This window comes from Rana temporaria, chromosome 1, assembly GCF_905171775.1.
Source record: "Rana temporaria chromosome 1, aRanTem1.1, whole genome shotgun sequence".
NCBI lineage: Eukaryota > Metazoa > Chordata > Amphibia > Anura > Ranidae > Rana > Rana temporaria.
The window spans coordinates 181877508-181904114 of record NC_053489.1 but is presented as its reverse complement, the minus strand read 5'-3'; the positions used below and the strand labels follow the sequence as shown (position 1 = coordinate 181904114).

Genomic DNA, 26607 nt, shown 5'->3' with positions numbered 1-26607 from the left:
CAAGCTGGAATTTCAAGAGCTCCCATCTTGGTTCCAAAGCTCCCATCTTGGTTCCAAAGCTCCCATCTTGGTTCCAAAGCTCCCATCTTGGTTCCAAAGCTCCCATCTTGGTTCCAAAGCTCCCATCTTGGTTCCAAAGCTCCCATCTTGGTTCCAAAGCTCCCATCTTGGTTCCAAAGCTCCCATCTTGGTTCCAAAGCTCCCATCTTGGTTCCAAAGCTCCCATCTTGGTTCCAAAGCTCCCATCTTGGTTCCAAAGCTCCCATCTTGGTTCCAAAGCTCCCATCTTGGTTCCAAAGCTCAAGGCTTTCCTAGGATGCTTTTAAAAAGAGCGTCATTCAAGGGATTGGATCACTTGCTATCCCAAGGGATGATCACAGAAGTACCCTTAAAGGAGCAAGGTTCAGGGTTTTATTCAAACCTTTGTAATCCGAAAGCCAAACTGAGACGCAAGACCCATTCTGGATCTAAGAGCTCTAAATCAATTTCTGAACATTCGCCATTTCCGAATGGAAACTATTCGATCAGTGGTCGCCACCCTACAAGGTGCCGAATTCATGGCGTCAATAGACATCAAAGACGCATACTTACACGTGCCGATCCATCCCGCTCACCAAATATTAAGGTTAGCGGTAGAACATTGCCACTTTCAGTTTGTGGTTCTACCCTTTGGTGTGGCTACCACACTTCGGGTATTTACAAAGGTACTAGCCCCTCTGTTGTCAAACCTCAGAGCACAGGGCATAGCTATAACAGCTTATCTAGACAATCTACTGATCATAGATCAGTCGGTAGCAAAATTGGCTCAAGCTGTGCTCACCACTATAAAGTACCTGGAGCATTTAGGATGGATTGCAAACTTAAAAAAAATCCTCTCTACAATCCCAAAGGGTGGAGTACTTGGGCATGATCATTAATACAGCCCAAAGCTGGGTATTCCTACCAGAACCAAAGATCAAGTCCCTAAAGGACCTGATCCACAAGGTCAAGGCAAACAAGAGACCATCTATTCGCCTTTGCATGAGGCTATTGGGGAAGATGGTAGCCTCCTTCGAGGCCGTTCCTTATGCCCAATTTCACTCAAGACTACTTAAGGGCAGTATTCTAACTGCCTGGAACCGGAAGATCCAAGCTCTGGATCTACCCACGCGCCTGTTTCCACAGGTGCGCCAAAGCTTCAGTTGGTGGTTTAAAGACCAAGAACTTGCAGAAAGGAAGATCCTTTCCCCCAGTCACTTGGAAGGTGGTGTCTACGGATGCCAGCCTAATAAGCTGGGGTGCAGTATTGGAAGAAGCTTCAACCCAGGGAACCTGGGCCAAGACCGAAAGGCGCCTGCCCATCAACATACTGGAAACTCGGGTAGTATACTTGGCCCTCAAAACCTGGACGAGCAGGTTACAGGGCCACCCAGTTCGGATTCAATCCGACAACGCTACTGCAGTAGCTTACATCAATCACCAAGAAGGCACCCGCAGTCGGTGTGCTCAGGAGGTGAATCAGATTTTGATATGGGCAGAAGAACATATTCCTTGTCCCTCTGCAATTCTCATCCCCGGGGTAGAAAACTGGCAAGCGGACTGAGTCACCGGCAGCTGTCACCAGGAGAGTGGTCTCTCCACCCAGAGAGCTTTCAAGCCATATGCCAGAGATGGGGGACCCCGGATATAGACCTGTTGGCTTCCAGATTTAACAGGAAGTTGGACAACTTTGTGTCCATGACAAGAGATCCTCTGGCTTACGGATCAGATGCGCTGGTGGTCCCGTGGAATCGGTTCTCGCTGATCTATGCGTTTCCTCCGATCGCTCTTACAAAGGCTACTCTGCCAGATCAAGAAGGAAAGAATTCCTGTAAGCTTAGTGGCTCCAAATTGGCCCAGAAGACCTTGGTACGCCAAGATCATAAAGATGGGGGTAGGAACACCTTGGAAGCTTCCGCTTCGTCAAGACCTGCTGTCACGAGGTCCAGTGTTCCATCCTTCCTTACAAACACTAAATTTGACGGTTTGGCTGCGGAGACCCACATCCTGAAGAGAGGGATCTCGGGTCCAGTGCTTTCCACAATTATTAATGACAGAAAGCCAGCTTCCAGACTTATTTACTACAGAGTCTGGAAAGCTTACGTTTCATGGTGTTAAACCAAAAAACGGAATCCTCAAAGATATGACATAAATAGGATTATTGCCTTTTGCCAGCTAGAAGTGGATATGAAATTGGCCCTTGGTACCATTTAAGGGTCAAATATTGGCTCTATCAGTCTTCTTTCAAAGACCGCTGGCATCTCATTCCCTAGTGCAGGCTTTCATTCAGGGAGTACTGCGGACCTATCCCCCAGTCAAGTCTCTCTTGTGCCCATGGGATCTGAATCTAGTATTATCAGTGTTGCAGAAGCAACCTTTTGAAACTATTCGCCACATTCCGCTGATTCTTTTAAGCAGGAAATTGGCCTTTTTGATTCAGATACTCTTCTAGCCGAAGAGATAGCAATTAGCAGCTCTTTCCTGTAAAGAGCCTTATTTAGTTTGTCATAAAGACAAGATTGTACTACGACCCCATCCTGCCTTTTTACCTAAGGTGGTGTCGGCTTTTCATTTAAATCAGGACATTGTCCTGCCTTTTTTCGGGATCCGCAGACGGCAGAGGAAAAATGGTTATGCTCTCTAGATCTTGCAAGGGCAGTAAAAAGCGTATCTGCAGGAAACTACTCAGATACGTATAACAGATGTTTTGTTTATTTTGCCAGATGGTCCCAAGAAGGTACAAGCAGCGTCAAGATCCACTATCTCAAGATGGATTCGACAGACAATTATTCAAGCCTATGGTTTTAAAAATAGGACTCTTCCTTTTTCTGTTAGGGTGCACTCAACCAGGGCGATAAGTGCTTCATGGGCAGTGTACCACCAGTCTTCGGTGACTCAGATCTGTAAAGCTGCCACTTGGTCCTCAGTCCACACATTTTCCAAATTTTATCAGGTGAACGTGAGGACAGGCTCCTTCGGGCGAAGTGTGCTGCAGGCAGCGGTATAAACATTCTGGTCCAGGGCGGCCTGCTCGATCTGTGCCCCCCCCTTTATATGGAGCATTGATCCGGGATGTCCCATTATGTAAAGATAAAGACTCTGTGTCCCGTGTTGTACGATAAAGATAACAGGATTTTTAAAACGGCTTACCTGTAAAATCCTTTTCTTGGAGTACACCACGGGACACAGAGTCCCCCCCCCCCCTTCTTATGGGCATTCTTATTGCTTGCTACAAAACCTGAGGAACTCCCCTGGTGGGAGGGGTTATATGGAGGGCAACTGTCTTCAATTGGTTGTGCCAGTGTCCAATCACTGCTGGTGACCCATACATAACCCATTATATAAAGATTAAGACTGTCCCGTGGTGTACTCCAAGAAAAGGATTTTTACAGGTAAGCTGTTTTAAAAAATCCTGTTTCTCTTATCGTCCATGGACGGACACAGCTCCTTAAATCTTGACAAGTGGGTTATGTTCCCTGTTTACAGGAGAGGACTAGGCAGAAACATGTTAAATAGTTAAATACATGTTACATTAACAGAGTTGAACAGCCCCGCCCAGGGGGCGGTCCCTCCAGACATAACCCTCCTCACTGCAGCTTGCAGCCTCAGTTTCGTTCTGCCTAGCAAAGGAGGACGTATGGCTCCCTTTGGGCCCAGCGCCCTGAGGAGAAATTTTATTTTATTTTACTTTACTTTTTCTTGAAGAATCTTCTTTCAACTGTTGGCTGAGAGACAGGCTGGATATTATAGATCCTTGTAGTCTACTCAGTCCGACCAGCAAGCGTGGGCACACCTTTGCAAAGAGGCTTGGTCTGCCACGCCATACCTCATGACTCCTGGGGTGGCCGGTGAGCTTTGCTCCGAGGTCCACATATGACTGAGCTGTGGTGTTGTCTCAATCACAGTGGACCGGGCCGACAGCTACCTCCATTGCGGTTGTAGGTCTGTCAGGAATGCGTCAGCGAGTCCTCGCTCGGACGGGTAAGTACAGTCCCCCCTGCTTCGGTGGGTTGGTACAGCTGGGCATTCCTGGGGTTCGGGGGTCCCTTCCCCTTACTTCCCTGCTCCTTTCCCTTGCTGCATTGCTAACATTGCCGCTGTCAGGGGGGAGGGGGCCTTCCTGAGGGGACTGTTATCTGGCCTGTGTTTTTTCTTTTTTGTATTGGGCTTTCCTGTGAGGTAAAAAGCCCTGTGATGAGCACAGATGTTTATGATTATACTTCAGCAGACGCTGACTGATTGGTGACGCCTGTAACGGTTTTGCTTTTTATGCTGTATCTGTGTCTTATCCTTAAATAAAACAGCCCTAGGAGGCTTTTCCTGTTTAAACACAGGTCCCTGCAAAAGTTACCTCACGGTTCTTTTCCTCACAGGCAGCGCTGGGCAGTCTCCTCCTGAGGGTGTCCCCTGGTTACCCCTGGTCAGCGCAGCAAGTGGGTGAGAGGTCCTGAATAGGGCTCTAGGAGCTTTTGTCTATTTGTATGGACAGGTGTGCATATTATAATACACACTATGTAAATATTGGAGTCAGTATCTGGGTCCTTCCCCACATGCTGGTGGTGGCAGCAGGTGTTAGCACCTGGGATTCCCACAGAGTTTTTATTGTTAGTCCTGGACACAGTTTGTGCCAGGGTGGGGGTGGACTGCGGGCGGTAAAAGAGTGCCCCCTTCCCCCGTTATCCCCTGGGGAATGCTCTGTTATGGAGCCATGGACTAGGTACCTAGTTGAAAAAAAAAAAAAAAAAAGGCAGAATAAGGCATTTATGGGTGCGCTTTTTACTGCTGCAAGGGACTCTCCTAAGCTGCATAGTGCAGCTGGGTTTCCGCTGAGGGCTCGGTCTTTTTTGGATCACACAAATCAGACCGCTGTGTAGGTTTTTTCCTTCTGTGCCCTTCTTTGATAATTTCTGAGATGCGGAATGAGAAAAGCCACTGAGGGCTTTTGTAGTCCCTCACCGCCGGGCGGGAACCCCTACTTGTATGGATCTGACTGATAGAAGATCCGAAGTACTGACCCGTTCCATGTTTACCATGCTGGGGTCTGGCTTGCGGCCTATTGTGGCCACTACACTGGGGTCTCAGTGGTCGCTGGCGCTATTTTTTTTGGGAGATTTTTCAATTACATTGAAAACTCCCATTGGCGCCCATTTTGTCGTAGCCACGCTATGGCGCAGCTTACATTGTGCTGGCCTTTTTCCTGTGGCCGCGTTCTGAACGCTCGGCGGCCATCTTGGAGTAGTCCTGACCCCTAGTGCTGTATACAACTCACAGAGTGAGCATTTTGCACCAGACAGTGGAGGAGCACCGACTCTCTCCTGAGGTTATTAGCCTAGCGGACCAGCTGGTCCAGGGCCTCATATAGGTCTGTGATGCCTGGAGCTTGCATTGTTGCTCCCTGTGTCTGTGTGGGTTTCCTCCGGGTACTCCGGTTTCCTCCAAAGACATGTGTGCATACACCTACATAATATACATACACACTATGTGTGTGTATTATTTAGGGGCAACCCTCCCAGGCCGTCAAAGGCCCAGCTGGGGGACTAATCTGTCCCTGGGTGCATAAGCCGATCACGCCGGCACCCAAATCCTGCCAATGTATATAGCCTTCCCTCCCTGTCTCTAGGTGGGAGGGGCGGCTTGCAGGTTCACAATTCAGTGAAACCTCCCTGCTCTCCGACTAGTGGGTCTGCGAGGTGGTCTCTTCGGAGTACTAGATAGGGTTTCCTCCTATCCACAGAACAAAGTTCTGTCCTTGTGTCTTCCCCTCCCGGCACGTCGGTCTGCCTTGGGCAGTGTGGGATTTGCTAAGCTGCAAGGTAATTTTACCTTTCCTGCAGGACAAGAGTTTTGGGGTTTTCTATGGGCCTCAGGCCCTAAATACCTTTGTGAACGTCGGGTAGTTCCGCATGGAATCCATTTGTTCGGTGGTAGCTGCGCTTCATCCGGGGGATGTCCTGACGTCCTCGGACATCAGGGACGCATACATGCATGTCCCGTTTTGCACATGTCAGTGTTTTTTTCTGTGCTTCGTGATGAGAGAAGGGTCTCTGTCAGCCTGTGGCCCTCCCTTTTGATCTGGCGTCAGCACCATGGGTTTTCAGCTAGGAGCTCGCACTTATTTGAATTTTGTTGGGACAGCGAGGCTTTGCCTCATTGGCTACTTTGACGACTTTCTTCTGAGAGCAGCTTCTGTCTCCGACCTAGTGGATGGGTTATTCCCATTCAGACCCTCCGAAGATTCGGGTGGATGTTAAACGTTTAGGCCAGAAAGTGTAGCTCAGTGGCAGCAAGCCTGCCCTACATGTGTGCGACCCAGGGTTCAAATTATGGGCATGCTAGGTTCCGACTCAGCGTTGGAGTATCTAGTGTTGATCCAGACTCCTCAGTGGCAAAGGTCCTTCTTCCCCTGGAGAAATTGCAGACTCTTCAGTCTGCGGAGAAGGTATTGGCATCACGCAATCGGTCTTCTCTCCGGGCGCCTGCTGGTTCAGGGTCTGTGGGTAGCCTCCTTCAAGGTGGTACTGTATGCCCAGTTCCACACCCTGGTTTTCCAGTGGAACTACTGTCCAGGTGGTAAAAATCTCTTGTCTCTGAAATCATTAGATTCCTGTGCGCCACCTAGTCAGTCTCTCTGAGTTGGTGACAGAGATTCCCGACTCTTCGGTCCGGGAAGTTGTTCCTTCCTTCCAGTGGTCGGTGTTTACGACGAATGCCAGCTCACGGGTTGTGAACCTGGAGGTTCACAAAACTGGGGGGTCCAGTCGGCCCTGAGTCGCTGGACTTGCGTGGACCTATGACCACACCTCCTTGAATGTGTCTGGTCTCGGTAGCTACCCAGGGTCGGGCCTGGCTAGTGCCTGGTGGAAGACCGCCTGGGAATACCAGGTGCTGTCTACTGTTCATTGTCCTACTATTTTAGGCGATCAGGCTATGCTTCTCCTTGTGGTCGACCAATCTGGTTTCAGCCGGACAACGCCACGGCCGTGGCTTCAGTCTACCATCAGGTATGCCGGCAGGCAGACTACTGGAGTCGCCAGATGCTGGACCAGGGCGACTGGTCTTTGTGCTTGGGGTGTTTCGGCTCCCTTGCAGGAGGTGAGCCTCACATGGCATGGATCTCCTGGCAGCTTGTCTCCACCGCAAGGGTGTCAGTTAGTGGCCAGGTCTAGTGATCTTGTACAGACGCGTCAGTCGCGCTGGTGGCCCTGTGTTGTCTGTATCGGTGATTTTTTGCCATTCCTCCATGGTAGTTGCTTCCTCGGCCGCTCCACAGAGTGGATGCTGAGGAGATCCCGATGATTCTAATCGCTCCAGATTAATCTCGGCGTCCTTGGTACGCTGATATCGGGCGCCTGGTAGCGGAGGCACCCTGGCGATTGCCAGGGCAGGAGGTTCCTGTCTCAAGGTCCCATACTTCCTCCTGTTGTACAGTCACTGACTTGCTTAACATGGTTATTGGAAGCCAGACTTTAGGTGACCAGGGTCTGTCTGACTCGGTCATCTCAACAGGGCACCGTAGTCTTCTTCCGGAGGATCTACCGTCGCACCTCTCTTGGTGCGAAGGGATGGAGTGACGTCCACGGGCGTACTTTCAATGTCCAGGGTCCTGCTGTTTTTAAAGCTTGGATTGGATCTAAAAATTGCTTAAAGCACCGTTTGGGGGCAGATTTCAGCCTTGGCTGTGTTCTTTTAGTGGCCTTTTTGCGGCCCGTTCCCTGGTGGGTCCCCTTTTTTTGTGTGCAAGGGGTTTGTCATATACTTTCCCCTCTTGGCCCATCTCTTCCCCCATGAGTTTTGACTCTGGTGCTCTCGGTTCTTCAGGAACCTTCCTTTTGGAAACATCAGAGAGATTTTCTCTTGACACTATCTCAGAAGGTGGCCCCTTTAGTGGCCTTTACCTCTGTTAGAGGGGTTTCTGAGTTGGCGGTCTTGTCTTGCAAGCCGCCATGCTTGATCCCCCATAAGGATTAGGTGATGGTGCGCCCGCGACCTTCCCTTCTTCCGAAGGAGGTTTCGGCCTTTCATACTTTAGGCGTGGTACGCGCTTTGCGGGTATACCAGCCTACTACGGCTCAATTTCGGAGCTTCTGACTCTCTTTTGTGTCGGTGTCTGGTCCACAAAAGGGCCTGGCGGTCTCGTCGACCACCATTTCTCGGTGGATCGGGCAGGCCGTCATACAGGCCTATGCTCCTAAGGGCGGGCCCCCCTTTCCGGTCACGGCACTTTCGACCAGGGCAATTGGTGCTTCCTGGGTTTTTTTTTTTTTTTTTTTCCCGACATCATGCGTCGGTCTCACAGGTGTGCGAGGCGGCGATTTGCTCGTCCGTTCACGCTTTTTCCAGAATTTACATGGTTGCTGTGAGTGCATCTTATGATGTTTTTTTCAGCCGCTAGTTTTTGCCGGCGGCTGTTCAAAGTTGCACCTCCTCCGTTGAGGAGCTCTGCTTGTTTTGGGGTGAAGTTAAAATTGTTTTTACTGATATATTTCCCACCCCTCGTTTTTTGACACTGCTTGGGGACGTCCCACTTGTCAAGATTTAAGGAGCTGTGTCCGTCCATGGACGATAAGAGAAAATAGGATTTTTTGTACTCACCGTAAAATCCTTTTCTCTGAAGTCCATGGACGGACACAGCTCCCACCCCTCCTTTTTAGGTTTGTACTGCTTGTTACGAACTGAGGCTGCAAGCTGCAGTGAGGAGGGTTATGTCTGGAGGGACCGCCCACTGGGCGGGGCTGTTCAACTCTGTTAATGTAACATGTATTTAACATGTTTCTGCCTAGTCCTCTCCTGTAAACAGGGAACATAACCCACTTGTCAAGATTTAAGGAGCTGTGTCCGTCCATGGACTTCAGAGAAAAGGATTTTACGGTGAGTACAAAAAATCCTATTTTTTTGTACTCGCCATAAAATCATTTTCTGAGTTCATGGATGGACACAGCACCCACCCCACTTATTTTTTTTTTTGTACTGCTTTTTGACGGAACTGATCTGCGAGATGTAGAGAGGTTATACCCAGAGGGGCTGTCCCCTGGCCGGTACTGTATGGTGTGTGATATGTTTAACACTTTCTATAAGTTTCTGCCTAGTCACTCCTGAATGAAGGCCAATACCCACTTTGTCAAGATTAAGGCTGTGTCCGTCCATGAACTCGGAGAAAAGGATTTTACGGTGAGTACAAAAATCTATTTTTTTTTTTATCCACTTTATTGCCATCGCAAAGGATGACCAACCCTTGTGAAAGCATTGGCAGTGACGGGTACTTTTTTTAGACACATCTGGTATCTTTTGGACCCCAGATCTCTCCTCTGCCCTCCAAAGCATCTGACCAAACAGATCGGTTTCCCGTGCTTTTTCAAACCGGTAATGGCTTGTTTACATGATAGAGACCCAAAGTGAGGAAATCCTTGTGTTCTGTTTCTGATGTTACACAGTGTGAAGAACTTCAAGTCCCAGGAGCAGGATGTCGCCAGTCGCATCTTTAGTGGGCTTTCCAATCGCACAGGAGAGCCCCATAAAGGTCACCATAAAAGTAATCCAGCGGCTTTCTTAACCACTAGGATTACTTTTACATTGAGGGACAGTTCACACCACATGCAGTCCAGTGCATTTTTTTTTCTGCATCAAAAACGCATGTTAAGTAGGTTATATGGTTTTTAATGGCATAGTTCACACTGCATTTTCACCTCGCAGTGTAAACGTTTCAAAACTTGATGCTAAAACTCAACCACTCAGGGCTATGTCTCAGGTGGATAACCAGGTGTTGCATCACATCTGGTTGCACACTTTGCCATTTTAGCTTGGAGCCCTTAAAGATTCTCGGGCACTTTCTCAAACCTTTTGGCCATAAGGATTTGTTGGTCTTCTGCAGTCTACACTTGTGTAGTCTTTCCAGACATGCTTACTATATATTCTGTGAGTGCTTCACAGGGGAATACTCGGTTGTAGCTATAGCAGAGACCAGGCATAAGCGGGCGGATGCAAATTTTGCAGGCGAGAATTTGCTCTGCTGAAGGCCTGTGCAACACTCGCACTGCCTCAGTCACAGCTAGTGACTTGCATTGGAGCAGGATCCAACTCTAACACCAATTTCTGCTTCCAATTCTAGCTATGTTTCAGGTGCTCAACAAGCAGGGTAATTCACTAAAGCAGAAGTCTCCTCCTCCTCTGTCACATTTCCTCAGATTTTGGCCTTAATATAGCCATCTTTGTGCTGGGCACAAAATTTATATGCCTCCTGTCCTACCTCAGTTTTTCAACCTGGGTTGGATCCACATATGCTGGTCCTAGAGGATACAGAAATGGAATAAAGAGAATATTGAGGCATTATTGGAGAAGGCTCTGGAAGATGTGTACCTATTAAAAGTGTGTGATTTTTTTTTTTTTTTTTTTTAAGTTTCTGCAGCTAAAACATTTGAGATGCTCCCAAAGGCTCCTTGCTCTTGGGGGGGTCCAGCTTTGCAATCGGCTCTTGTTGCCATTTCAGTATGTCTGCAGCTAACTGGACTAGGGCAATTAACATCCACCATGACTCTATTTTCAGGGTGCCTTTAGTGCAGTTGCCTTCTGCTCTGCCTTTTTGTGTGGATGCCCTAGAACAGGGATTCCAAACATTTAAAACCAAGAGTCAGTTTACTGCCCTTCAAGCTTTAAGCTTTAGGGGGGCTGGACTGTAGCCAGTGGCCTAGAAAATGCCTTTGCATCGATGGGATTAAACCATGCCATAGGCTTCGTGGTCAGGAGTAAAACATTTTTTTACATCGTTGGTGTCCATGGGAGGAACCGTGCCCCATCGTCCAACTGACTCCAATTGCCAAGTCCAATTGCCAAATCTGAGAGATCCCACAGTGAGATTCTTAATGAGTTCTAGGCATAATAGTAGCTTCCTCCTGAGGCAGCACAATTTGCCCAATTCCATTTGGGAACTCTCCTACTGAACATCTTGTCTACCTGGGGGGAAAAAGTAGAAGCCTTCTCGAGATTTACCCATGCTCCTGTCAAGCAAAGCAAGTAATTCTCTAACAATGAGAAAGTGGTCCTTCCCCACTGGGGAGGTATATTCCAGTCCCTAATTCAAGGAAAATGATCACTGGGAGAACCAAGCTCCCCATTAACACCTTGGCAGTCCTGTTGACCTTGCCTTACTAAATTCCCCTTATGAAGGGACACTTAATTGGGGTGCAGTCAGCCAATGCCACGGCTGTGGCCTATATCAGCCATCAAGGGTGCAATGGTGGTTTTGACTGTGTTGAAGCAAACCAACCAGATAATATCATGGACAGAAACTTGATATCCACATGACAGGAGTGGACAACTGGAAAATGGATTACCTTAGCTGCCACTGCCTATATGAAGTAGAAAAGGTCCTTCAAAAAAGAAATTATGTTCCTAATTGCACCAACCTGGTACAGACCAGAGTGTGCATTCTAAAGTCTTTATTTGTAGCTTAAAGTGGCTGTAAACCCACCCCTCACCCTGTATTGACAAATGGCAGTGTGCATTTATAGAAGCATGTACCCTCTTCATCTGTAGGAACCCCGCAAATCTCTGAAATTGCTGGGCAGGTGTCTTTGATGCTCAGTGAGTGGAGGAGTAATGTCACACGAACCACCCCACCTCTACTATTATTTAATTTGCATTTGTTTTGCCTGACACAGAAGCAGAAGGCATCATCGGCTGCCATTTTTTTAAATCCATTTTTTTTCTATAATACGGCTGTCGTTTATACAGAATTTTTTTTCTCCCCCGAAACGCCCCCCTGTTGGTCTATGTCCATTCACACATGGGCATAGCTGTCAATATTGGGGGGGGGGGGGTTCACGTGTGTAAAGGGAAACTTAGATGCTTTATTGTATTAAAATATTGAAACATGCATAGTTTTAGAACAGATATATACTTGAATGATTTTTGTCAAAACCCAAAAACAAGAATGTCCGCCCTCTTGCAGTTTAAGTCCTTAGATTGGTGGCTGCATTAATTTGTAATTTTTTGAGGCTGAGCGTTTTAAACAAGTAATGAAAATACCTGTTGATCTTGCCAGAAGTGTGGTGTTCTGGTCACGTCCTGTAAGCTGAAAAGACCATCTTTCCTTTTTGTAAGCTACAAATCCCATCAACTAGCATGTAACAGATGAACAAAGTCAGGTGTGTTTGATGTTCAAGCCTGTCTGACAATCATGGCTCCCTTAATAGATACAATGGCCGAGTGAGTGTAGTTGCCCAGAGACTGGAAGCGTGTTGGTTGCAGAATTACCAGGTGGGAAAAATGCACACGCTGTGTGTTAAGAGGAAGATTGTGCTGGGGAAAAAAAAACGAATGCAACCACCTAATCTATAAACTGGTAAGCTGCAATGTTTTTTTGGGGTTTAAATATCATTGGATAATTTTTCTGGCTACTAATTTTATTTTGTTTTTTGTTATTATATGGTTTTAAGTTAGACATTTTTTAAATATATATATATATATATATATATATATATATATATATTATGCATCTTTATAAGTTGCTGTGCTATACTTCTTCTTTTTTTTACATATAATTAAAACTCCTTAATATATCTAAAAAAGATACCAGCAAGTTTTTACACAGATTGTGTCTCTAGAAGGCCAAGAAGTTCAAGTAAAGTCAAAAAGGTTTGTATGCACTTTTTCTATGAATAGGACTGTCTGCCTATATTTTTTATTTTGCAGAGATTGGAACTTTTGCAATTGTAATTTAAGACTAAAAAAACAAATTGGAGATACTAGTTAATAAAGCTGAACTCTGGGCAGATAATGCAGCTCTAATGCCTTAAAGGAGATAATTGGGATTAATAAAAACCTATGTATTCGCCTTAGTGCTGCTGCATTGGGGATATGCTGGAGTTGTCCTGTGTCGCCTCTAAGACCAAAAATTGAGCAATTGCATGACTGCTAATCACTCGGCTATATCTTAGAGTGGAGAGTAATAGCTGTCATCGCTCTCTGCTCAGTGAGCACTGGACGAGCAGAGCGGGAGTGTTGGGCTGTAGAGGGGGTGGGCACAGCTGGCTCTGGCTCCTAGCCACATGTTGGGAACCAAAGCCAGCTGTCGGGCAGCTGGGTGAATCCTAACAATTTGGTTCAGTGAGTTCAGCCAACGGTGGGTTTTAGCTGATTCTGGGTCAAAGGTGAGCGACAGCGTACTTCTGTAACCCACAAGGGAAGTATTTCCAAAAAAGCTTTGGCCATAATTCTACATTTACCAAGGTATTATAAGAGAAGTATCAAAATATTGATCTGGTGTCAAGCTCTCGCATTCCTTGTACGGCAGACCCCAGATGAAGTAGTAGCACAATGAGCCAATCAGTTCATTTTCTGATTTCGCTGCTTCTCTTTTCACTGCCCAGTTAGTCTGAAACAATGCTTTTAACTGATGAGCCATTCCGTCACCCTGATGTCTTCATGTTTCTTCCACTCCAGTACCACTCTAGTTGCATCTCCCTCTTGCAGTCTTTTCTGTGGTGTACAGGAAGCTGCAGAAGGCTTAAACCAAGTAATCAGCCACTTGTAGTGCTTGCACTTAAATTCATTTACTGCTCCGAGAGCCCTGAATGTTGGAGCACTGTACAGTTTGTGTGTTGGACATCTAGAGACCCAAATGATGGGCTTTACCAAAAAAATGCAATTTTCTTTCTTTCATCAGTTCACAGCAGTCTCCCAAAAAATTTCAGGCAAGTTTTGGCAAACTCCAATCGGGCTTTGTTTCTGTATTCCCAGTGGGGTCCTCCTGGGTCTCCTACCAATAGCTTTCCTTTTCAGACGGAGACATAGTGGGAGCTGACAGTTGTACCCTGTGTGACGGGAGGTCAGCTTGAATTTGGAAGTTGAGGTTCTTTATCCACCATTCAAACAATCCTTGCATTCTTTGATACATTTTTTTCACCCACGTCCAGGGAGACAGTGCCATGGGCTGTAAACGTCTTGACAATGTTGCACAGTAGACACAGCAACATTAAGATCTCTGGAGATGGACATGTAACCTTGAGAGATTTCCATGCTTTTCCACAATTTTTGTTCTCCATTTCTTTGCTGCTTTTTCTCTCACCCCCCATGCTCTGTGTGTCGCTTACACAGGTACATTTTTCACTATTTTAACTGGTTGCTAGTGTGATTTCTCTTTCGTTCATTGACGGACACGGCAGCCTTTGACCTTAGGGTTATATCCGCTTCCTTCCAGGAGAGTTGGGCAGAAACAAAGCACTTTAAGGGTTAACACTTTCCTCAGAGTGCAGCTCCTCCCAGGGGGCGTGGTTCCCCGGGTATAACCCACACCCTGCTCTAGCAGCTCCAGTTTCTTTCTGCCTAATAACAGGAGTCCTGTACTCTGGAGATTTTTTTTTTTTTTCTTGAGATTTTCTCGCTTTTATTATTTTGGTCCTGCATTTTTTGAATCCTGCGATTCTTCTGTCAACAGCCGACTGGGTGACAGGCTAGTTAGTGGATGTTGGTTCTGTCCGGGATACCTCTAGCCAGTAGTCGCAGGACGGGTAAGTAGTGGCCCCTTGCCCTGGCAAGGTGGTTTGGCCGGTGTTTTCCCTGGGGAGGTCGACTGAGGGTCCGCCCTGCTTTCCTCTCTCCCTTTCCTCTCCCTCCTTCCCCTCTGGGGGGGTGCTGCTGTGTTGTATGAGGTGTTTGGTGTGTCACTGGGGATTTTAAACTGCGCCACGGCCTCCATTTTGCCGTGGTCGCGATTTACATAGCTCGGTGGCCATTTTCCTGTAGCCCGCTGGTGATTTTTACCTCACACGGCGGCCATCTTGGAAATCTCTTGGCCTCTTGTGACAGTTTTAGCGCTGTGAAATGCTGTGATTCTTCCCTGAGGTGACACACAGCACAGCCAGCACACCTCTGGTTTTCAGCTCACTCTGCAGCTGGGTGGGGTTGTGTGTCCTTGGGACGCCTCTGCTTCTATTTTTGCACCCAGGAGGTGTCCGGTGGGTTGTTCTGTCTTGCAGTACACAGCGGTGGGGCAATATGGAACCTGCACCTGGTGTTTCTGCCCCAGCAATGCCTGAGTTATACTTTAATCCCCCTGCTCCTGCTGCATCTGTTGAGGGAATGTCGGCTGTACTTGAGGCGTTTCTCGCCAGGTTTGAAGCGGCTAGTGCCCAGTAGGGGGGTATAAAGCGCCCCCTCCCTGAGCCTGCTTCTGGGGATGTCTCTGACAGACTCATTGCCTGCTGTTGCTTCTGATTCTGTAATGTCAGATGATGCAGGCTTAACCCACACGGACTGTGAGGATGACTCTGCCTCAGGGTCAGAATTTGTTGGAGCTCCTATTTCTGCGGTGCGTGATACTCATAAACTTGAGGATTTGGCGGGAGCACCAGTTGTGCCGGTCCCTTTTGGGTTCCGCAAGCCACCCAGCACCGCAAACGTATTTTCCTGTATTCCTTATTTGGAGCATTTGCTATGTAAGGAATGGGACACGCCACAAAGTTTTTGCTGTTCCTAAAAATTTTGCGGTTCGTTATCCCTTTGAGGAGGACTTTTAAAAAAAAAAAAAAGTGGGTCTCTCCTCCGTCAGTGGACCCTCCTGTGTCCAGACTGAGTAAAGCCACCACATTGCCTGTGGTAGGGGCTCCTGCTTTTACGGACCCCACTGATAAGAGTGGAGTCTGTGGCCCGCTCTATGTTCACAGTTGTGGGTTAGGCGGTGAGACCGGTCGTGGCCGGGTCTCTGGTGTCGCAGACACTGACTGAACGGGCAAAGTTGTTGCTGCAGGATGCTTCCGAGACCTGCAAGGACCTGGCTGAACAATTGGTTCAGGGTCTAAAATTTGTCTGTGTTGGCCCTGGATACGCTTCCCTTGCTTTCCAGAGCCTCCGCCTATGCGGTGGTACTATGCCGCCTTGTGTGGCTGAAATGCTGGTCTGCGGACCAATCCGCCAATAAGGCCTTGGTGGATTTGCCCTTTTGGGGTGAACTGCTTTTTGGGGCGTCCCTGGATGACATCATTAAGGATGCCACAGGTGGTAAGAGCACACTGCTCCCACAGTCTGGGAAGGGCAAGGAGCCTCGCCGTAGGCAATGGCCCTCTTTTACTACCCCAATGCGATTTTTCCTGCGCCCAGTGCAGCAGGAAAAAGTTTGCAAGGTGCTAAGGCGCCCGATGCCCCTGGTCCTGCAAGCCTGCGGACAAACCTGCTTCCGCATGAAGGTCTGCCCGGGTCTCGGGTGGGCGACCGGCTTCGCAAATTTGCGGCTCGGTGGAGGTCTCTCCTCTCCGACCGTTGGGTTTGCGAGGTAGTTTCCTCGGGGTACAAGAGTTTCTCTTGTCCACCAAACAGATTTTTTTCTTCCAAGCTCCTGCTTCCTCCGGTTCGCCGGCAGGCTCCGTCAGGGGCTGTCCAGGATCTTCTGGTCAGGGGAGTGATTGTGCCAGTTCCCTCGTTGGAACGGTCTCGGTTTTTACTCCATTCTGTTTGTGTCCCCACGGAGGATGGGGCCCGGTCAATCCTGGGCCTCAAGTCCCTCGTTTTGTTTTGTCACAAACTTTTAGGTGGTGTCGATTCGCTTGGTAATAGCGGCACTCCATCAGGGGGATTTTTTCTGGCATCCTTGGATGTCATGAACGTGTACCTGCATGTTCGCATAGCCTCAAAGCACCAGAGATTCTGTGCTTTGCGGTCGGGGACGACGACCATTTTCAATTGGTGTCCTTCCCATTCGGCGGGTTTTCGCCAAGGTGCTCGTCCCGATACTGGCCCGGCTGTGACAGCGGGGGTTTGTTATCATGGAATGTCTGGACGACATTCTCCTATGAGCTTCTTCGAGCTCTGCATTGGTGGAGCCGTGTATCACGTGTCAAGCTCTCCGAGTGTTCAGCTGGTTTCTGGATTATCCTGAAATCGGGGTTGATTCAGTCTCAGGGACTGGAATACCTGGGACTAGTCCTGGGTTCCCCCGGGGTGGCAGTGTTTTTTCTCTTAAGGGAAAAAACTTCAGAGCAACAGTTGCCGACCCAGAAGCGGTCATCTCTGCGATTCTGCAGGAAGGTTCTGGGTCAGTTGGTAGCCTCTTTCGAGGCGGTTCCGTATGCCCAATTCCGCGCCAGGGTACTACGGAGGGAACTGCTGTCACGATGGGACTATCTTCCGTCATCTCTGGATTACCAGATTCAATTGAGTCATCTGATCATGTCTCTCCTGGTATGGTGGCTGGCGTTTCCGGTGCTTCGGGCCGGAAAGTCATTTTTCTGCTGGCCACTGGACAGTGGTCACGATGGATGCCAGCCTCTCCGGTTGGGGAGGGGCGCTTGGGGCACCCAGTCAGCCCAGGGGCACTGGACTCAGGTGGAGTCCTGCCTACTGATCAACGTTCTGGAGCTCCGAGCAATCAAGCTTTGCCTTGCCAGGTGGTCCCTGGATCTACAGGGCCGACAGGTCAGGATCCTGTCCGATGACGCCACGGCCGTGGGGTAGGTTGATCATCAGGGAGGCACACGGAGTTCTGTTGCAGCGACGGGGGTCGTGCACATCCTTCGGTGGGCCGAAGGGTCTTTCCGGCTCTATCGGCCGGGTACATTCCGGGAATACGGAATTGGCTAGCCGACTACCTAAGTCGCACTGCACGGGGCCAAGGAGAGTGGTCTCTCCACCGCAGGTGTTTCGGGGTTCTGTGCCGACAGTGGGGCACTCCGGGCGTGGACCTTCTAGCGTCCCGTCTCTATCTGTAGATTCGTGGCCAGGTTTAAGGACCCGTGGGCGGACACGTCAGGCGCGTTGGTGGCTCCTTGGGGTCACTATCGCCTATTTTACACCTTCCCTCCTCGGAAGCTTCTTCCTCGCCTGCTGCGCTTAGTGGAAGCTGTAGGGTTTCTATCAGTTCTGATTGCTCCGGTTTGGCCGCGTTGCTTCTGGTACGCGGACCTAATGCGTCTGGTGGCAGATGCCCCCTAGCGTCTTCCCCTGAAAAATAATCTTCTGATACAGGGTCCGATCTTCCACCCTGTTTCACAGCCACCGGCCTTAGCGGCGCGGCTGAGAGCCAGGGGCTTAAGGACCGAGGCCTGCCGGGCCCGGTAATCTCTACCATGCTGCGTGCACGGAGGTCTACCTCACGTAGGTTTTTTCCTCATACATGGACAGCATACATCTCTGTGTGAGGAGATGAAGTGGCACCCCCGTACTTACGTGGTGTCCCGGATCCTGCTGTTCCTGCAGCGGGGTGTGGTCAGATTTCTGCTCTGGCTGTTTACTTTCAGCGTCCCTTGGCGGCGCACTCCTTGATTCGCACGTTTGTGCAGGGGGTCCGCCATGTGGACCCTCCGGTGCGCCCTCCACTGCCTTCATGGGACTTGAATTTGGTCCTCTCGGCGCTTCAGCATGCTCCCTTTCAGAACATTAGGGAGATCCCTTTGCTGACTGTCGCGGAAGGTGGTTTTTCTGGTAGCTATTACCTCTATCAGACGCGTGTCTGAACTGGCGGCCTTGTCCTGCGTTTCGGCTTTTCACATTAACGAGGACATTGTTCTTCCATCCTTATGTCCTCAGCCGAAGAACCCGAAGGAGGCCACTTTACATTCTCTGGATGTGGTTCGGGCCCTCCGAGTTTACTTGTCAGCGACAGCTCCGTTCCGGAGGTCGGACTCGCTGTTCGTGTCTGTGTCCGGTCCCAGTAAGGGCCTGGCAGTCTCGTCGGCCACCATTTCCAGGTGAATCCGACAGGTTGTGCTTCAGGCCTATGCCCTGAAGGGGCGGGCGCCCCCCTTTCGGGTCATGGCGCATTCGACCAGGGCGATCGGGGCCTCTGGGTTTTCCGACACCAAGCCTCTGTGTTACAGGTGTGTAAAGCTGCGACCTGGTCGTCGGTCCACACTTTTTCAAAGTTTTATACGGTGGATGTGAGTGCATCTTCTGATGCCTCCTTCGGCCGCAGGTGTTACAGGCGGCAGTTTAAGGTTGGAGTTCCTCCGTTGAGTAACTGCGGTTTTTGTTTGGGGTGTAACCTGTTTTTGCTGTGTTATTTTTCCCACCCCTCGAATTTTTTGACACTGCTTGGGGATGTCCCTAAGGTCAATGAAGGCTGTGTCCGTCTATGAATGAAAGAGAAAAAAGGATTTTTGTACTCACCGTAAAATCCTTTTCTCTGAGTTCATAGACGGACACAGCACCCACCCCTCCTTTGTTTGTACTGCTTGTTACGAACTGAGGCTGCTAGAGCAGGGTGTGGGTTATGCCTGGGGAGCCACGCCCCCTGGGAGGAGCGGCATGAAGGAAAGGTTTAACACCTTAAGTGCTGTAGAATTCTGCCTAAATCTCCTGGTAGGAAGAAGCATAACCCTAAGGTCAATGAAGGCTGTGTCCGTCTATGAACTCAGAGAAATGGATTTTACGGTGAGTACAAAAATCCTTTTTTTTTTTTTTCTAGATTGTCAGCACCTGATAATTGATACAGGGGAGTTTAACTACAATTACAGGAGCATCACAACGATGGAATGCAATTATTTCTTAATTTTTAAGAAGGTGACAATTTTGTCCATTCCTTTGAAGTTTTGCGTGGAATTTGGCTTTGTTCATCTACTTGTTTGTGTCTCCAACACAAACAAAAAAAATCGACATGAATACCTAAACCTTTCTAACTGCAAATATTTTCTGGATGAAGTGGTGCTTTATCAGACAGAAAGCACTTGTGAATTGGATGTAGAGTTTTTAGTGTTTTTTTTCTGGTCTAAGTGGTAGTTGTAGATGACTAGAGGAGGGTCTAACCCTTTCATGTTCTATAGAAAAAAGAGCAAAATACTTTGCCTTATGTACACATTTTAAAGGGTACCCACAATTTACACAATGCTTTATAATACTGTACATTTACATGCCTGCACTCAAGCTTTATAGTCTAAGGTCTTTATTACTCACATGCACATATTGGATCTAGTTACCCTACCGGCCTGTTCTTGGAGTGAAGGAAGAATTTTTGAGTATGAAGGAAACCCACCCTATCACAGGGAGGACATGTGGGCTCTTTGCAGATAGTATCCTAACTGGGAACCCTAGTGCTAATTTATGTAATGGAATTAAACTTTTTTTTTATTTTATTTTATTTATTTTTATTAAGATTTTTCAAACAATAAAACAACAAGACAGAAGTCAATACATTGATACACAGCTTATATGCATACACCATGAATCGATTTACATGTCATCATAACCTTATGTGCTACTCTTGACAGATGAATACAGGCAGGGGGGGGCAGAAAGCGCCCCCCCACCGCTATCCTACTCCCTCGGCGCACCAGTCGGCATATTCAGTAATGGAGTAATGTCTAGGCTCCTAGGTCAAGCATGTCATTCACTTCAGGTATCTAGCCAGCAGTTTCAGATTCCGCCAGCCAGGCTCGCCATATTTTGTCATATTTCTGCGGGCACCCCCGATTGATGTATGTGTCCTTATACAGGGGAAGGCTGGTGTTCACCAGGCGTCTCTACTGCACCAGGGAGGGGGGTGTAGGCTTCTTCCAATGCATGGCAATGTTCTTGCGTGCATAGAAAAGTAGTAGGCTGATCAATGTGCGTTTAGCGGAGGACTGAACTACATTCGTAACAATACCCAGGAGACACACTTCCATCGCTAATGGCAGTTGAACTGCCGCAATCTTATTGACCGTTTCCAGTATCTCTTCCCAGTACTGCATCGCCAAAAAATTGAATTAAACTTTACATTTTACGGTAAAACTTTCATTTTGTGCTCATGTTTTTTTTTGTTAGTAGGCTGGGTAATTTAGTGCCTACGTGATTGCTAGTGAGGCAGCAGCAACTGAGACAAATATTACTGCTGGTCTGGCCAAAGAGGGAGCAACTCCTTAAAATATTATAAATGGGAAAATAGTGATTTCTGTTGTAGACAAAACCTTAGCCTATGGGACATAAGAATGCATATGGATTTTGGGGATTTTCAGTTTAGTGCCTGGGGTTTGAGTGTTATTTATTTTTTTTCTCTGAACCTTTCTCCAACAACTAGGCCAAAGGCTTGCTGTTTCAATTGTGGCTCTGAAGAACATCAGATAAAGGACTGTCCAAAAGTAAGATATTTAAATGTGGCTAAATTTTTATTAAAACTTTTTTGGGAATTAACCACAAATGTTGTCTAATGTTGAAAGAACTGCAGTGAAAAGATCTGTGTGTGTCCGCTGTCAACTGATATCAGAGCCTGTCCAGGCTGGGGCAAGATCGTGACCATATATATGGTCAGGATCCACCCACATGCCTGGACCAGCGCTCCAGTGAGTGCGGGGGACGACAACTTGGGGATGGGTTGAGAGCAGACTTGCAGTCACCAGCTCTCTGCTACTGAAAATCAAGCAATACGCTGCATCCACCTAGGTATTCTCTTGAAATTGCTCACTGCCTGGTTTGACTTAAAGCAGAATTAAACCTGCATTGTGATGGGTGGCCATTAGCAACAAAGTGAACAGCATATCGTTATAATGCAACACATCTGCCAAAGTGCATTGCAACCATTTTAATCCACATTGCTGCAGCTGACATTCACCTAGGGGTGCAAAGCCATCCCTTGTAGCTGCTAGCAATAATGTATGTAAAATCATGACAGTCTGGTGGTACTCCAGTTGATTAATCATTTTGGGTACATTCTGCCTGCTCATACATGTTTATAGATTCGTCTATGACCAGCTCAATTTATTGATTTTACTGGAGACGAGCGAGATCTGATATTGGGTGAATTGCAATTCTAATGCTTGAAATTGCAGATGCCAGTCATACAAGATGTGTGCTCTCTCTAGGTTTCAGAATGGCTGTTACTGGTTATTGGTAACCTATTTTAGAGAGACAGTGGTGAGGTTCAGTGCTGCCCCACTTACTACAGCAAGTACTGTGTGTGATTTGCAGGAGCAGAACCACCATTATAGTGACACTAAAGGTTCTCGTTTTATTAAAATAAAAAAATTCATACTTGCCTCCACTGTGCAGTTTTATTTTTTATTTTTTGCACAGTGGCCCCAGTTGTCCTGGGGTCCCACGGTGGCTCTCGCAGCTCCTCCCCGCAAGAGCTAACCCCCTCTGGGAAGCTCTATCCCGAGGGAGTTGGCTTGCGGGCACACTCCCATGCCATACAATTGGCGTCCATAGCCGGCGATTGTATGACTTGGCCCCAGCAGGCCGCGTCATTAGATTCGATTGATGGCAGCTGGAGCCAATGGATGCGCTGCTATCAATCTATCCAATAAAGAGCTGATCCGGCATGGGGCGAATGACCGCAGGATCGCGCCTTCTGAGATTCAGGGCTCGGGTAACTAAAACGGGGGGCCGGTGACTGCAAGGTGTTCACTCTAATGCATAGGATGCGTTGAGGTGAAAAAAAACGAAGGTTTACAACCCCTTTTTAAAGAGGATGGGAGAAACACTGATCTGGAGCTTGGTGTGTGTATATTGGATATACAGCATCAGTTCTTCTCGGTACACTTTCACAGAGTTTGAAGGAACTTGTCAAGTATGTTCCTAACATCTTGTAGAACTAACCACAGATCTGTGGATGTAGGCTGCCTCAAATCCTTCTGTCTCTTCATGTAACCCCAGACGGACTTGGTGTTGAATAAGGGCTTTGTGGTGGGGGCAAGCAATCTCCATGTACTTGTATATATTGCATCACCGACGCTCATCTATAATTTTGAAATAGTGATCTGCTGCAGTTTCAGTGAACACCTCTAAAAAGGTGAAAAAATTGCAAAAAAAAGTTTTATATGTATGTACATATAATACTGCGCTGACTCTGTGCAAAAAATATATATGGTATAATACACCTGCAGCTCTTTTAAATAAATAAATAAATAAATAAATAAATAAATCAATAAATCAATAAATAAATAAAATCAATAAATAAATAGATAACCAGATAACCAATGTGCTCAAGCAAAACGTGATCCAACCCATAAATTATATTATATCAATTATTAAATCAAAAGTGCCAAAGTCTATTTCTCTTTAAATAAAAATAGATGCAAATTCCGCTAGGAATTCCATAAGGAGATCAATCAGATATTCGTGACTTTTCACCCGTTGTCACCACCGCCTCTTTATAAAATATGCGCTCACCATACCAAGATGTAATTAATGCCTATAGCAATATCAGCCAGGGATGTTTCTCCTCATTCCACAGCACTCCTGCTGTTTTTCTTTCCCCAATAGGGTTCAGACCAAGGTGTAGTTAATGACTATAGTGGTATCAGCCAAAGAGGCTTCTCCTCTTTCCACAGCACTTGTGCTGCTTTCCTTCCCCAAAAATAAAAAGCCTGATATGGTGTAGTACGTTCAATAAAAGGTTGCGGGTTTATTCTGAGCTGTTTAGAGTGCAGAGGTGTCGCGGAGGTATCGCGTGACGTAGTTCCGTTCGTGTCGATTACCCAAAAGCCTCTACGCGTTTCGCATGCGTCATATTTTTTGCACAGTCAGAGTTTTTTACACCGTTTCGTTTTTAATGACATTGGCTGTATGTTTGGGGTCTTCATCCTACTGCACAATACATTTGGGATCAATCACGCGCCTCCCTGATGGTATGACATGATGGATAAATATCTGCATGTATTTCAAATGAGGACATGTTGATCCTAACCAAATCTCCAACACACATTTACAAAAATGCAGCCCCATACTTGCAAGGAAGCTCCACTGTTTCACTTTAGCCTGCTGACACTCATTGTACCACTTTCCAGCCCTTTGGTGAACAAACTTCCTCCAGCTATAGCAAACATTTCTTCAGTCCAGAGTTTGTGTTTAGTTTTGCACCAAGCGACTCAACTGTGTACCAAAACACCAAACTGGAGTGCAGAAAAATGGCAGCACGTGTTCTGGACTGAAGAATTAAAAAAATCAGACAGGCTGGTTATACCCAAGTTGATCACTCAAGTTTGGTACAGTCGACCTGTCCATATGTTGGTTGAATCGTGGCTGGCTCCTGCTGAACCAGCTGAGATTGGAACAGTCTATGGCCTGCTTGAAGTCATCATATGTTTTACCGAGTATAAAGTTTGTTTTTTATTATTTTTTTGCATTGTTTATTTTTTGGTGATTTTTTTGCAGCCCCGAGATCCTGCCCATATCAGCATGAAGAGAAAAGAATTCATGGATTCCAGTGCAGAAGCTGGTAACCACAACCATCAACAACGCTATCATGTAAACGAGAGATTTTCAAGGTTCAAGCCTGGTGCTATGAGGTGGGTTATAAACCACTTAAGGACTGGAAGATTTCACCCCTTAATGACCAGGCCATTTTTTTGCAATACGGCACTGCATTGCTTTTAACTGAGAATTGCGCGGTCATGTGACGCTGTACACGTAAATTTTTTATTTATTTTTTTTAACCACAAATAGAGCTTTCTTTTGGTAGTATTAAATCACCTCTACTGTTTTTATTGCGCCATCAACAAGTCAATTTTGAAAATTATTATTTGGGGGGGGGGGAATATTATAGAAAAAAAATCTTCATCAGTTTAGACCAATATGTATTAAAGCGGATGTCCGCTGAAATTTTTTTAGAAGTCAGCAGCTACAAATACTGCAGGGAAAGATTTTCACCGCTCCAGGTGAGCCTTGTAGATGATCAGGGACGGTCGGATTTCCAAGGTGCTGGCGACGCACGTGGCAATAGCAGTGAGAAGAGGAAGATGGACAGCCGCACTCCGGAAAAACTTTTAAAAGAAAGTTGTCTTTCTTTTAAAACCATGGCCATGACTAAGCACTAGTTAAGTGCGAAACGCGTCGGCTGTCCTGTTTTGTGGTTGCGGTGACTGTACATGTTCCTGCTTGAAAATTTTTCCGGAGTGCGGCTGTCCATCTTCCTCTTCTCACTGCTATTACAAATACTGCAGCTGCTGACTTTTAATATCGACACACTTGCCTGTCCTGGAGTCCAGCGCCGTCCGCAGTAGCGGACGAGCAATCGCTTGTCACTCTGCTGCCCCCCCCCCCCGCCATCCTCAGTGAGGGACCCATGAAGTGAAGCGCTACGGCTTCACTGGCCGGTACCCTACGGCGAATGCGCTAGTCGCTGCGCTTGCTGACTGGCTCCCGCTGTGCTCTGGGAGCCGAGGAGGTGACGTCCTGCCCGCAGACTGTGTGGCCGGAAGTGGGTGCAAATACCTGTCTTTAGATTTTCATTTTGCTTCAATAGTTAAAAAATCAATCTTTATATTTAGGTAGTGTCGCACGGCTGCACAATTGTCAGTTAAAGTAATGCAGTGCCGAATCGCAAAAAAATGGCCTGGCCCTGAAAGAAGGTAAACCTTCCAGAGCTGAAGTGGTTAATGTAGGATAGCGGCAACCCATGTGTACAATCCTGCCTGCGGCACAGACCTTGTGGGGCCTGAGACGGTGAATAGGCCCAAAACAAACCCAGGCACGGTAAAGTCGCAGGATCGCATGTATTTTTCAGTGCCCATTGTGACGGATCTCGCATACCCCAGGTGGGCACATCCGCCAGACCTGTGTCTCTTGCCTCCAAACGCGCCTGCAGGTTCGCCATAACCAGCCCTTAACCCCATAATCCTGAGACAATCCACACAGGTGTTGAGGGTTAAACAAGCAGATCATAAACTGTTTGTTAAATACAAGACATACTTTTACACACAGTTAGGGACACTCCCCTTAGCTTTGTCATAGAGTGGAGGGGGTAGGGGACAAGGAACAACCAATGAGAACTGAACACTTGTACATTGAAACGGACTACAGATAAACATAAAGGGATTATGGTAAGCAGGCAGCCTCTCAATACATATCCAAAAAAACAATAAAAATGTATTTTAGTTTAGGCCAATATGTATTCTACATATCTTTTGGTAAAATCCCAATATATTGATTGGTTTGGGCAAAAGTTATAGCATCTACAAAATAGGGCAGAGATATGCAATTAGCGGACTTCCAGCTGTTGCACAACTTCAAATCCCATGAGGCATAACAAAACTGACAGCCACAAGCATGACACGCAGAGGCATGATGGAACTTGTAGTTTTGCAACAGGTGGAGGTCCGCTAATTGCATATCCATGCATTAGGGGAATAGATTTTTTTTTTTTTTTTTAAACTAGTAATGGTGGGAACTGTGACATTGCGGAGGATAGATCGGACACCTAACTGACATTTTTGGCTTTTTTTTTTTTTATTATTTTTGGTTCCCCCTCCCCACCTCTGGCCACATGCGGTACTGCACACCCCAAAGGCTTGAATCCTGCTCGTCTTGCAAGATGATGCTCGCCAATTGAGTCTTAATAATAATAATAATAATATTATTATTATTAATAATATTATTTATTTTATTTTTTAAATGACTCGTATTGCTAAACGCTCGTAAACCGCATTGCTCGCAATCCGAGGTTTTACTATACATGAGCTACTGTGAAATATTCTTTCTGTGAACAGGTCATTGGTAAAGGTGTAGAAGTAGATGTACAGTTGGAGAATAGATATAAGTAGCAAAGATTTATAGTGACTCAGTATAGTGGCTCTAATTTTTGAGACCTTGGGGTAAATTCATTAAGTGTTTAACGCTGAAAGAAATGCGGTAAAATAACGAATGCAGAAACAATTGCTCAATTCACAAAGGATTATGAAGTAAATAAGTACT

At 47.0% G+C, this 26607-nt stretch overlaps 1 protein-coding gene across 1 annotated transcript in view; it reads left to right on the top strand.

Annotated features, from left to right (window-relative positions):
• ZCCHC8 (zinc finger CCHC-type containing 8) overlaps nt 1-26607 on the top strand; it is a 107228-nt gene that overhangs the window by 40551 nt on the left and 40070 nt on the right. The window contains exons 7-9 of the mRNA XM_040347271.1: nt 12583-12648; nt 20996-21056; nt 24070-24203. Of these exons, the coding sequence (XP_040203205.1) occupies nt 12583-12648; nt 20996-21056; nt 24070-24203 (261 nt within the window). The remainder of the gene's footprint in view (nt 1-12582; nt 12649-20995; nt 21057-24069; nt 24204-26607) is intronic.